The sequence below is a fragment of the Spinacia oleracea genome, chromosome 2 (genome assembly GCF_020520425.1).
Source record: "Spinacia oleracea cultivar Varoflay chromosome 2, BTI_SOV_V1, whole genome shotgun sequence".
NCBI classification, from domain to species: Eukaryota; Viridiplantae; Streptophyta; class Magnoliopsida; order Caryophyllales; family Amaranthaceae; genus Spinacia; species Spinacia oleracea.
This window is the reverse complement of record NC_079488.1, coordinates 96948394-96962515: the sequence shown is the minus strand read 5'-3', so window position 1 is coordinate 96962515 and position 14122 is coordinate 96948394. Positions and strand designations below refer to the sequence as shown.

Here is a 14122-nt window from a genome sequence, read left to right as displayed (position 1 = left end):
AGACTCGACTCAAGACACGACTCTTGACTCATAGATTAATTAGAATAAGCATCGAACGGGCCTAGAAAAGAAATGTCCATTGGAAGGATGTTGGGAGCCCACTAACACCAAAATAAATAATAGTAACCTGTGTCAGATCATACTGACGGAATTCCTTGCGCATATAAGAAGTGAAACAACGTCTTTTATCACATGTAGGAATATTTCTCCATAGGCTATCATACCCCCCATTGTTCATACTCAAGGTATCTACGTTCCAAGAGTTTTGAAGCTTATGCGGGTTACACTTTATGTTTATTAATATTATATTTAAAAGCCGACTGAAGACACAATCAAATAAGGAATTTAATAAGCTAACAACCAAACAATGCTTCTTTTAGAGTCATTAGAAATTATGATCAGTACATTCAAGACTCAAATGAAATTACTTCATTGTTCCTTCTCAACATGAAGTTGAGTCCAAGACATGCCTGTTAACATGCGGGTTGTGCACTAGGCACGAATATTTCCTAATTCAATTCACCTTGATTCTTTAATGTATACCCTACATATGTGGTGTCTTAATTACATGAGCATACCTCCATATGCATGTGGTTTACTAAATATGACTCAAAAGTATACCCTACACGGCTACACATGCGGATGCGGTGGCTAACATGAGCATACCCTCCATACGTGGTTACTGAAACAGTGCACGAGGCACGAATAGACTTGGCTCATAAAATGCTAGACCTTACGTACAATAGTATAAATCATTCCTTGCATGCGAATAAATCATACATGCATAAAACATACTTGGACAACATGCTTGTGATATAATTCAACAAACTAAATTTATAATAACATGTTTGCTCACATACTCAAACATGAATCCAAAATAATCCAAGTAACATGAATCAACATATATACATAACATGTATTCACATGATTAAATTGGGTCGCCCTACACTTGTACGTACCTTGAATATCTAAGTAAAGGGGTCATTTTGTGATTCAATCCACTAAATTAAAAGTCTCCTCCTATCATAAAATAAATAAGATTTAATCATTATTCATGTTCATTAAATTTCCAACAACTTTATTAAATCTTAAATCGTTTGAATTGATAAGTTAATCGTTAATAAATAAAAATAATAATTCCTACTAAATAGTTTTGAACCTTAGCATGAAATATAATTAATTTATACATAAAACCATCAAAAATCTACGCTTTAATTAAAAACCAACGCATTTGGTTGTCTTTCGCAAAATTTTTTTACTTTAAGGTGTAATTTCGCAAAAAAAATTACATTAAGGTATGAATTTACAAAAATATTATACAAAGTCATTTCTCGCAAAAATTGAGTTATAAAAGGTCATTTTTTCCATATTTGCCTAAATGGAAAGCACAAATTCTTATTTACAAGGGGTGTACAATAAATATTGTACACCGAAGTAAAAGTTGACTCAAAATACATAAAAGTTACCCTTATATATGTAAAAGTTATCTATTTTTTATTGATAAACTTTTTTTTATTTTAATAACAAATTTTTTTCAAAATCATTAAAAATGTATAATTAACCTTTTAAAATGTTAATTTATCAATTTTTTTTTATAATATTAAAGTTAACCAAAACATAGTAAAAAACTAAAAATTACAAAAAACTAGGTAAAAATTACTTTGGTCGATAAATTTATTGTACACCTTGTGCGCGCAAGACTTTTTGTTTTTTCTACTATCTGGGATATCGCCCGGGACACTAACTACTCACTCCGTCTCTTTTTGTCTTTTACGTTTCCTTTTTTAGTACGTGTTTCAAAATGTTCTTTACATTGTCTTTTATATTATCACATAAATGATTTAATATTCTATCAAAATTTGTACCCAATTATTATATTAACCAATTAAATCAATTGTGTCATTTAATTTCTCACATTTTTCCATAAAGACATTAACTTTTTCTCATTTTACCCATATCAGAATTTTGATAAGAGTAAAAACATTATAAATAAACGTAATTTTCCTCGTTTACATGAAAAACTTAGAAGAATCTCAATGTACATTAATTAGTCGTTAAAACGCGTGCAATATACCAAACGTAAAAAATAAAAAGAGACGGAGGGAGAAGTTGATTTTCAATTCCCCTTGTTGACTACTCCGTTTGTTTGGAGTCGTTGACAAATACTGTAATTGGGGTCATAGGATTCGGAGGGCCGCCGGAAAGAGAAAAAAAGTGCAGAGAAAGAGAGAGTGTCAGAAATAATGGAAGCAGTAGTGGTGGACGCCGGATCTAAGCTCCTCAAAGCTGGCTTCGCCATTCCCGATCAGCCTCCTCCTCTTGTGAGTTTTTCCATCTTTCCCCGATTTTGTTATGTTCATTTCTTGTTTTTTTTTTCTTCCTTTATAACCCACTTAATTAAAATTAAAAAATCAAATCTTTTCTTGTTTAAGTTCATTATCACGCTAATTTTATGTGGTTTAAGCTAATATAAAGAATTCCGAACTATGTCTATAGGGTACTGACAAATTAGTGATTAACTAGGTTTCCCAGTTGTAGTAGAGAAAGTGACACTGTGGGTCATCCATAAAATTCTATTGCATTGGCTTAAATTCATGTAATTTTATTGGGGAGGCCCACTATTTTAAATCAAAATTTGTGATTGTAATTTGTTTCTGCTTTATATACCGAAAATCCCAAGTTTTAGCACTTGGAATTTGCCCAATTAATGATTAATCCTAGCTGATTATCGAGGGAAGAAGCTCTGTCATTTGGGTTCTGAAGAAGGGTTTTGAATTTATAGATCATGTAATATCTCATTAGACTGGATTCGACTCCATGTCTTAGGTACTATCCTCGTACGACTGTAATCAACTAAGTTAGTTGGCATTCATATTACGAGAATTAGAGTAAGTGAGCAAGGAAGTAAACAATTTGTTTATAGAGTATGTAATATCAATATATTTTAGCTTTTGTTCTAAACTTTATAGTGTCATTATTGTTTCAGCAATGTGTGCCTCATTGAGATTCATTCTAATTTCTGAATTCTAATTCAGATCATTCCTACGCAAATGAAGTGTGTACCAGAAGAGGAATCGTTAGACAATACGATATTGTCCAAGGACATCACTGTTGATCCTATTGTGCGTGGATTTATCAGTGATTGGGATGCCATGGAAGATTTATTGCATCATCTTTTGTATTCAAGCCTTGGATGGGAAATTGGCAATGAAGGCCATATATTATTTGCTGATCCATTATTAACTCCTAAGGTTATTGCAACTTTATCTATACTATGTTTGACGTTTTATGTGTGGAAATGTGGAATTCGAACTCCCCTCATCATTTAATCTTAACAAATATATGAAATCTCAAATTGTTTGAAAAAAAAGGTGCTATTTCCCATATGTAATTTTTCTGAATTTTCCTGAAGAGAGGGTAAAATTGGACTACCTTTGAGACTTAGGATGGGTTAAGTAAGTGAGTTTCCGTAGTGTGCATGACTAATCAATAGCCAAATCCCTTGTTTTACCCTTTCTGAGCAAATTTTTGCTTATTTTAGCATTTAAACTCGTATAGGGCATACAGTAAAATTATTGTCTCTCCTTTTGTATATTCTCACCTCTTACGGTTGATGTCTTTTGATTACAGGCTGTAAGAGAACGATTGGTCCAAGTGATGTTTGAAAAATTTAATGTGTCAGGGTTCTATGCTACAGAGCAAGCTGTATTATCACTCTATGCAGCAGGGCGTATTTCTGGTTGCACCGTTGATATCGGTCATGGCAAGATAGGTGTGTGCAAGTGCTTGTCTGTTGTTAATAGCAAAGTTCTCGAGTGTCTGACTCTTATGTTGATTCACTTATTCTTCATTTATCTTATGTTATGGTGTACTTTTTCATTGGTTTTTAGTCTTTTTACTGATTCACACTGCCAAAAGGCCCAAAAGCATCCGTGTTTGTGTATGTATGTTTATATTTTCTTTATATGGATGCACAAACTTGTGTTAGCATTTGCGTGTTTGTGTCCAACTGTCCATGCATGCACACATGCTGGCGTATGAAGGTGTAAGCATGCTAAACTTTTTGTTGGCTGTAATTTGAAGCAATGGCTATTTCTAGATTCCTGAAAAGCTAGACTTAACTTAGGCTGATGGAAGCTTTGGTCTTGCATGATTGACAGATATTGCTCCAGTAATTGAAGGAGCAGTTCATCATATCGCCTCAAGAAGATTTGAAATAGGGGGTGCTGATTTAACCAAGCTGCTTGCCCAAGAACTTGGGAAGTCTAATCCACTGGTGAATCTCCAGATTCAAGATGTGGAGAAACTAAAAGAACAATATGCAAGTTGTGCCGAAGATGAACTTGCCTATGGAAAAATCCAGCAATCATGCCCCAATGAACAGCATATTCTGCCTGATGGACAGGTCTGTATCTGTTCTTATTATTTAACGAGCCATTTGAACCACCAGAATTTGTTCTATGTTTGAGTCTTGATGGCCAGGGGCCCAGGATAAAACCTGCTTTTATCCTGTTATGTTTTACTTGCGTTAGATTTATACTGGTGTTTCATATAGAGTATGAACCCTGTTATGCTGTCTGATTGCCTCATGCTTTCTCTTCAAATATCACATTTTTGTTGCTCAACTTGTGCCCTTTCACAAGCTCTGCGATGAATGACATGACTTGAACTTTTATATTAAGAATTTGGTCAAGTTCAGTTTTTACTTGCATTCGAGATAGGTCTCTTCTGTGATCAATTAAAGTTGACTGCATATGTTATAGGTTATAACAATTGGAAAAGAGAAATATGCTGTGGGTGAATCTCTATTCCAGCCTTCTATATTGGGACTAGAGGCACATGGCATCGTTGAGCAGCTTGTGCGTTGTATATCTGCTGTATCATCTGAGAATCATCGGCAGTTGTTGGAGAGCACTGTACTATGTGGTGCCACAACCTCCATGACCGGTAAATTACCCACTTGCCTTCACTCTTCAGATATCATTTTGCTTTGCTAAAAGCAAGCGGTGTAGCAACTTGCTCTTTCTTGTCAATAATTGTAGTATGGCCTCCTAGCTAAGTTATGTACTTTCGTTGCTGTGTATAATTTAAGTTTTGGTACTTCTTATCTATTGATGTGGACACCTTCAATTAGAAATATACTCCCTCCGTCTCTAAACAATAGGCCACACTTTCTTTGAGACCGTCCCAAAATAATGGGTATTTCTTTTTCTAGTGATGTGGACACCTTAAATTAAAAGTATATTCCCTCTGTCTCTAAACAATAGGCCACACTTTCTTTGAGACCGTTCCGAAGTACTATGCTACTTTCTAAATATAATAAATAAATTTTAATTTTCACTCATTACACTTAATTAAATTTTAGAAAAAAACCCTAATCAAATGTGATTTGGCCTATTTGTCCCAATATTGTCGCTTCAAGTACTTAATAGTTTGTAGGGAGATAAAAAATGGTGCAGGGCCCAACTGTAGTGAAAAAGTTAGAGAGAAAACACTTACTGAAGAAGGTATTGAGCTATTAAATTGGGACGTCCAAGGAGAAAATTTGTAGCAATACTTTCAGCGCGGAAGTCAATTTCTTGTGTTAAAAGAGCTATATTTTCATGGCAGTGTTAGAAATCTTCCCAAAAATGCATGAATCTGTAATTGTTACTTGGTTGATTTCACTTCTGAAAAGTTATAACTTATATCTGAGGAAACTCCTGTGATGAAATTGGGTGGCATATACACTCATACCAAGATAAAGTTCCACAACTGGTTTCTTGTTTTTATTTATTTTAATATTAAAAAACAGCTAATTTGGCTTATTATTACTTGTCCTAATCTTTTTTTACCTTCCCTGCCTGCTACTGCAGGTTTTGAGAGCAGGTTCCAGAAAGAAGCCAATATGAGCACATCAGCTATTCATCCTTCAGTAGTGAAGGTAATATACATTCATTTTCATTTTGGACCTATAATGTATTCCTCAATTTGGGGAACGTTAGCTGAGATTGCTTTGTATTCTCCGTCCAAAAACAGCCTCCAGAATACATGCCGGAGAATTTGGCACAGTATTCAGCATGGGTAGGTGGTGCAATACTTGCCAAAGTTGTCTTCCCTCAGAATCAGCATGTAACCAAGGCAGATTACGATGAACATGGACCTGCTGTTGTTCACAGGAAATGTTTCTGACAGATATCTATTTCCTCAGAACTAACACTAACAAAGGCAATAGAGACTCAGAGTGATTACTCACAGTGGCATATGATGACCAAATTAAGGGAGGGGGGCATTTGTAGGAGAAAACCCCATGTGAGAAATGAGAATCCACTCACTGTGATGGGTTTAACATTACCGCTCAACTTTGCCGGGACCAAGAAGATGCTTGGTAAAGATCGATTTATAGTAGTGCTATAAGTTTAAGTGTAATACTCTGTATTAATTAATTTAACTACACTTGCTTCTGCAATTGGAGGAAGTTATTTGTAGATGGTCGATTGTTTTGGAATTCATTGCATACCCTATTACCCTGCACTGAGTACTATTTCGGCCTCCGGTGGTTTTAATGTCAACATCGACAACATAGTTTCCACAACATTTGTATCTTCTGTAAAATATAATTCCTCTGTTTCATAAAAATGCAACGGTTTGGGTTTTATGCTTTTCGTATACTGAATGCAACTGTAAACCTGAATGACAAGCACATAACAAACATACTTTTTACAATTGGTAGCTACATAGATCCTCCTTTTAATAATACAATACATCTGTATAAAGAGAGTAGTTGGGGATCTTCCATGAATGATTTACATAGGCAAAGTTGCTAATTAACAATCTTGTAAAACCCACATTGGCTATATGGCTATACATACATACATACATACATACATACATACATACAGTAAAAGATGAGAGTGTGGAGCATATATTGGGTTTACTGAAGCGCCGTATCGGTGGCAGCAACAGCTTTAGGAGGATGTAAACTGAGCTTGGAAAGCTGAGAATCAACATCATTATAACTCCGGCCACGACGATGATTTTGCTTCTGTCGTTGGCGTTGTTGATGATGGCTCATGTTTTGCTGCAGTTGGTACAGGTACTGAAGCCTAGCAACTTCTTTGTCTAAGATTTCCTGTTCCACTGAAACAAATGTTTTTGTATGTTTATATTACTATTCCAATTAACGCATAAGCAAGAATAGAAACTAAGCAAGAATATTAGGCATGTGTTATTTACTTGATTTGATAAAATGCTCCTGTGATAAACTCTCTAAACGTTGCTTTAGAGCTCTATTCTCCATCCCAAGTATAAGATTTTGCTGGTCCAGGAATTCAAGCTGTGCTGATACTTCAGCTCCTGCTGCCTGCATTAATTAGGAGATTAATTCATTCTGATTATTTGATTGGAACATACAAGAGTATATACCTGCAAGACTTGAGCATTTCTCTCCAGCTCTGCAATGTATTGAAGCTTCCTCACACGTGACCTTCGAGCATTATGCCTACATAATTGCCAAACCGCACAAGTTAATTTGATACAGAAATGTTAGTTTATACATAAAGCTCTGATATGATGGATCAAGGAATTGAGTCTTACTGTTTACGTTTTGCATCAGTATTATTATTAAATGTGGAAGGTGGTTTAAAGTGAGAGCAGTCAGTAGAAATTTCCGTTTCTGGTTCAGTCCCTGATAACCTTACCCCCCTATCTGGTTCAGGCGAACAAGACATACCTAGGGCCTGACAATCAGCATCATTTGGTAATGATAAACAAGTTGAAGATGAGGGTAATTTCCCCAACTTATTATCCTGCTGCTGTTTATTATTTCCAGAAGTCGACTTGTTGCTGCTAAATGATCCTGGTTGAGGAGTTCCATTGGAATATCGAGGCATTTGGAATGTACAATAAGGTGCCCCGATAACAGTCCTTAACCATACCTCATCTGTGTATGCAAAAGAGTCACTTGCTGAACGTCGATGAGCTTTATTGTTAGGACTTTCTGGCTCATTCAAGAGATCGTCAAGCCAAGGTGGTGGCTCTTCATCTGTTGAACAACATCTTGACATATTCACCTGTTTTTCACTGTTTAATGGGTCAAAGTACACACTTTGAGAAGGTCCTTTCGGAGGGAGAGACATTCGGTTGTCACCTTGGATTTCTGACAACCTATTTTGGCTACCCATACATTCACCAAGCATTCTCTCCTGGAAAGTGGGAACTCATCATGTTATTTAATCATTCAATTTTATAAACAATCTGATAGATTATAAAACTAATCTTGGGGCTTCAACCATTAGCTTAAGCTTTTGGTTGAGTTGGTCCTCTGACATGGTATCAGAGCCAGCGTGACGCAAAAGTCACGGGTTCAAATCTCATCCACCCCTCATTTCATTTCGCGCTGGGTATGGGGAGGTCTATGCTGCATCCACACTTCAAGTCCTATGCTGCATCCACACTTCAAGTCCAAAGGGCTTTCATGTGAGGCGGCGTGATAGAGTATAAAACTAATCTTGCCCCAAGATTAATTTTATACTCTATCACAATCATATACATCAACATTTACAAACATTATTATTCTACTTACTGCTCTTACCTTTTTATATGATTCGCACAAGAATCTTAATAAAAGCGTAAGGATCCAACGATTCTCGCCTACCGGCCTCTCTTTAATTTCTCTTCACTATAGAACAATCTTGGTTCTTAATTAATACCTGCAACAGAAGAAATAAGTCTAGCTTTCATAAAACAAAGTTTTAGCAGACATGAAACTTCACGTGAAATATACGGAGTATTTCATTTATTGGGTTCGTTTTTTCGCATATCTGATATGTGTGGAAATACACATATCAACTAAAAGACAAATAGCTAAAAGACAAAAAATGAAGTACCATTCATGTAAAAAAAGTACAATTTTGTAAAAAAAAAGTACCATTTGTGTTTAGAAAAGTACAATTTAATTTTTTTTTTGTCCTTTTTCATATTTTGTCTTTTATTCTGATATGTATTTCCCCATACATATCTGATATGTATTTGTACTTCCTCGTATTTCATAAGCCAAGTCTACAACATGCAACATGCATTTAAACAGAATATGGTTTTATCATTACACATTTACACTCAAAAAAGGTAACATCAAAATACCTTAATAAATCAATAAATTTATGAAATATTTATATCCAGAGTTTTGCAGCAAACAAAATTAAGTTTATTACCAATGCATGGCTTTGTTACAACAATCGTTGCGCTTTTATTGGAAAAATTACCAATTTTGTTGCATTATCTACATTCCAATAACCTAAGAATTAGAAGAAAAAAATTGATTTAAGTAATCCAACATTTCGACCATTATTCCGTTAATAATAGATGGATTATTAACGAATAATCGTCGAAATATTAAATTATTTAAAACATTTTTTCTTAAGAATTAAACAGACATGTAACACGTAAATGATACATGCCTTGTAACTTGTAAGTAGATGAATAGACAATGCATTTAACTGATTACAAACGAAAAAGAGAAACCAGCCGTTGTTTAACAAAGAGGTGTACCATAATACAAAAAGCCGGGATTTCATGGTTGTTCCAGCGGCCGATGATCTCTTCTTGGGTGTCGCCGCCACTACAAATTTTTTAATTTTTAATTTTTCAAAAAATGTTGAATGATCAAAATTTTGCTATTCAACAAAGAAATGAAAAAGAGAGAAAAAAAAGGAGAAACAAAGTCTTAGAAAGAGATTAAGTTGTTGAGAAAGCAAGGGGCGCTTTCCTCGCAATGAAAGCTAAAAGATGTTCTGTGATCCACCATTTTCGTTTCATAGCATTCCCCACTTTCTATTTTGAGGTGTAAAATTAAGTTACTAAATTAACGATGCCTAACGTCTTTATCTACAAAGATGGTCGTCAACTAATTTAATTGGTAAAATTATGGGGTTAATAATGAAGATTTAGATTCTAATTATCTAATATAATACCCGTGCGATGTACGGTTTATAATAATTTTGAACGAAAATTAAACTTCAATTTTTGACAATTATCATCATCAGGGGCGAAGCATAGTGAAGGCCTAGGTAGGCCATGGCCCCCCCGAAGGCCCAACGACACCTATTAAATAAAAGACTAATAAGTTAACATTAGATAGTTTTCTATTGGACTGGCCCCCCTAAGCGGCTAAGCCCACTTCCTTAATTAGTGTTCAGCCCCCCTTGATAACCAAGTCTAGCTTCGCCCCTGATCATCATGATGTTAGTTTATAGATATTATTCTAAATTAAAAATAATGATGGATAGATATGTTATTCTAGTTTAGTGTTTTAATTTATTATTCTAGTTTAGTGTTCTATTTTAACATATTAATTTAACATACAAAAAAATCATGAACTAATATAAAAATATCAAAGGAAATTCTACACGGTGACCTAATGGTATTGAAAATGCTACATAGTGGAATTTTTTTATTTTGATTTTTTATCTCATGGTATTACATACTTAATCAAGGTATCCTTAACATATTATTGTCCTTTGTGTATGTCTTAAGTGATGTACAAGAGTGATAATTTCTCCACTATGCCAAGTATATTAAGTTGAACACTTAAGTATCTTTAGTTTTTTTTTTTGAAGGAACCCATTAAGGGGGGTTATATTGAAATATCAGAAGCAGCAATAGCAATAATGTTTGGTGGAAAATCCTCTACCCAAATACGTTGCCCAACCTCCCAAGGTTGAAGATGTGCAAGCGTATATTAAGTTGAACACTTATATCTTTAGTTTTTGGTACAGTAGTAATACATATATATGTCGAATAAGGTATATGATTTATTGATTTTTTTTTTTTTGGCAAGTAAACATAATTTTTATTACCAAAATGAAAAGTTAAGAATAATACAACTCCGAGTCAAAGAAACAAACAAAGAAAACAAATGACAGTGCAAATGCATCTTTGCAGCACCACTAACACCCTACAATTAAACTTAACAGGTCTAGTAACAAAACTAAGGCTCCGTTTGGTAGGGCGTAAAACGTTTTCATGGAAAATGATTTTTTCCTTTTTAATCATTTTATGTTGTTTGGTTGGGTAAGGGATGTAAAACTATTAGGATATCAATTGTAATTAGGACTTTAGAGTCCTAAGCATTAGACTATTTAGTATTCTGGTTAGACGGTTTAATTAGTATCCTAGTTGGTATAGGTTCTTAGTACTAGTAGACGTGGAATTATATGTAGTATAAATACATGGCTATATTTGATGAAATAAAGATCAAGAAAACAGATTGATTAAATCTGACATGGTATCAGAGCAAGGGTAAACATAAGCACATAAATTATTATTTTTCATTCTTTTTCCGCATTAAAGAAACAAGAAAAGTCCAGTCTGCCATGGGTAAAGAAGATGAAGAAACACCTACGGAGACTACATCGATTGAAAAGGCCTTCTACCTTGGCTCAAGTGATGGTCCAGGCAATATCATCACTCCCGTCAAGCTAAAAGGCAACGAGAACTACGACGAATGGGCACGACTTGTGAAACGGGCTCTCATGTCCAAACGGAAATTTGGGTTCATCGACGGAAGAATCGTGGAACCTCCTGAAACAGAACCTGAAAAACTGGAAGATTGGATAGCAGTCAGTTCTATGTTGGTGTCATGGATTACCAACACCTTAGACCCGACTATTCGATCTACGGTGGAAGACTATGATGACGCGAAGGCTCTTTGGGATCATCTCAAAAGCAGGTATTGTGTTGTTAACGGAACTCGAATTTGTCAAATAAAATCAGCCCTGGGATCATGTACACAACACCCCTCGGAATCGATCTCAGAATACTTTGGACGAGTGTCAAAAATCTGGAAAGCATTGGCAGCGTAAGCCCGTGTTCCGAAATGTAAGTGTGGATCGTGCAAGTGTGGGATTGCAGAGCAAGTAGCTGCATTGCGTGAGGAGGATAATCTACATCGATTCTTGATTGGTCTAGACCCGTATTATGCTCCGATTAGGGCCCAATTATTAGCCCAAGATCCTTTACCTTCGGTCGATAGCGCTTATCAAAGCGTTACCCAAACTGAACAATTACGTTTGAAAGAGGCACCCTCAGATGAACCAAATTCGGCGATGGCCTTCAAGGTACAAGGAGACTCACGTGGAAAATCGAAATATATTGACAACTCTGACTTGTTTTGCACAAATTGCAATATCAAGGGACATGATAATAAAGGGTGCTTCCAATTGATCGGATACCCCGAATGGTGGGGCGATAGACCGCGCATGCCTGTCAAGGGCGGTGGCCGTGGCTCATCTACCTCTCGAGGCAGCAGGCAGGACTATAGACGAGGTGATGCAGGACGAGGAAAAAGCACAGGCAGTAGCACCAACAATAGTGACAGTAGCAATGTCAGGGCAAACAAAGTTGACTCGAATTCTCTGCACATAGCTAACAACAAGCAACAAGGTCAACAGGGATTGACAGCCGACGTCTCGAGTTTGGTCGGAGTATCAACGTCACAAATTCAGCAAATTCTGGAAATCTTGAACTCTAACAAGGATAATACTCATGGTAAGACACATGCCTGGATTATTGACACAGGGGCTTCAAATCATGTTACTGGTGAACGCTCATTATTAACCAATACCCGAACAGTAAAGGATTGTCCCATTATATTGCCGGATGGGAAATCAGCAGAGGCAGCCAGAATAGGAGACATTGTCCTTACAGGGGGACTGAAACTCACAAACGTTCTTTATGTCCCAAAAATCACATGCAACTTACTTTCTATAACTCAATTATTTGATGAGTCGAATTACGTTGCACAAATTACTAAAAATTTATGTGTTATACAGGATGCGAAGACGAGGATGGTGATTGGCCTAGGTGAACGTCGAGATGGATTATATTTTTTTCGTGGAGTGTCGAATGTGAAGATTCTTGCAGTGGATTCGTCGTACGATCTATGGCATCAACGGATGGGACACCCTTCGGAAAAGATATTAAAAATGATTCCGTCTGTGAGTCGTTCTAGCACTAATAAAAAGGCTTGTGATGTATGTCTGCGTGCAAAACAACCTAGAAATAGTTTCCCTATTAGTGAAAATAAAGCCAGTAGAATATTTGAACTTGTGCACATAGATTTATGGGGGCGTTACAAAACTCGTTCATCTTGTGGTGCACATTATTTTTTAACCATAGTAGACGATTTTTCCAGGGCTGTATGGATTTACTTATTAAGCAATAAAACTGAGGTAGAATCTATGTTTTTAAATTTTGCCGCTATGGTTAAACGTCAATTTGATCAAGACATTAAAATTGTAAGAAGCGATAATGGTACTGAATTTAATTCCCTGCAAGATTATTTTCGAAAAAATGGGATGATTTTTGAGACCTCGTGTGTCGGCACACCTCAACAAAATGGGAGAGTTGAAAGAAAACATCAACATATTTTAAATGTCGCCAGGGCATTGAGGTTTCAAGGTAATTTACCGATGATGTTTTGGGGTGAATGTGCACTTGCAGCTTGTCACTTGATCAATAGAACCCCTTCAATTCTATTAAATAATAGAACCCCCTTTGAAATATTGTTTGGAAAAAAACCCTCATACGACACAATTAAGGTCTTTGGATGCCTGTGTTACGCCCACAATCAGCGTAGTAAAGGAGATAAATTTGCTAGTAGAAGCAGAAAGTGTGTTTTTTTGGGTTATCCGTTTGGAAAGAAAGGGTGGAGAATGTATGATTTAGAAACTAAGGAGTTGTTTGTGTCAAGAGATGTCAAATTTGTTGAAAATGAATTCCCATATGTAGAGTCCAAAGAATTGCCCGACACACCTTTAAGTGAGATTGAGGTTTGGAGTGACGACGAAGGATTTGATGACATACAACAAAAGCCATCTCCTGGCAACTTGCAATCAATCCCAAATCCTCCTTCCAGCTTGCAAGCAAGCCCAGACCCACCTTCCAGCTTGCAAGCAAACCCAGCAAGGGCTCCACACACCCAAGCAAGCACAAGCAGTGGTATTGGGCCTGTCAGCGATTCTCAGCCCACTACTGAGCAACAAGATGCAACGCCTAGTACTTATGCCCACACAGAAAGAAGTAACGAGGGAGCCCACATGGATGGTCAGCATGATAATGACATTTCAAATATGGGTAAAGGCAA

The 14122-nt window shown here is 36.1% G+C and overlaps 3 protein-coding genes across 3 annotated transcripts; 2 read left to right on the top strand and 1 right to left on the bottom strand.

Moving 5' to 3' along the window:
* Positions 1–2115: 2115 nt before the first annotated feature.
* LOC110787617 (actin-related protein 7) lies at positions 2116–6644 on the top strand. Its single transcript, XM_021992243.2, has 7 exons — positions 2116–2321; positions 3036–3251; positions 3631–3772; positions 4161–4405; positions 4764–4947; positions 5856–5923; positions 6019–6644. Exons 1-7 carry the CDS (start codon positions 2244–2246, stop codon positions 6169–6171), a joined length of 1086 nt encoding a protein of 361 aa, XP_021847935.1. The 5' UTR covers positions 2116–2243; the 3' UTR covers positions 6172–6644.
* A 19-nt stretch (positions 6645–6663) lies between these two features.
* On the bottom strand, positions 6664–9787 carry LOC110787588 (basic leucine zipper 34). Its single transcript, XM_021992216.2, has 6 exons — positions 9529–9787; positions 8573–8690; positions 7576–8183; positions 7405–7480; positions 7216–7342; positions 6664–7119 (listed from the first exon to the last, which is right to left on the bottom strand). The coding sequence occupies exons 3-6, from the start codon at positions 8175–8177 to the stop codon at positions 6914–6916; spliced, it is 1011 nt and encodes a 336-aa protein (XP_021847908.2). The 5' UTR covers positions 8178–8183; positions 8573–8690; positions 9529–9787; the 3' UTR covers positions 6664–6913.
* Positions 9788–11084: 1297 nt separating this feature from the next.
* LOC130467111 (uncharacterized) lies at positions 11085–13168 on the top strand. The gene is made up of 2 exons (XM_056835567.1): positions 11085–12525; positions 12810–13168. The coding sequence occupies exons 1-2, from the start codon at positions 12084–12086 to the stop codon at positions 12842–12844; spliced, it is 477 nt and encodes a 158-aa protein (XP_056691545.1). The 5' UTR covers positions 11085–12083; the 3' UTR covers positions 12845–13168.
* Positions 13169–14122: the final 954 nt, after the last annotated feature.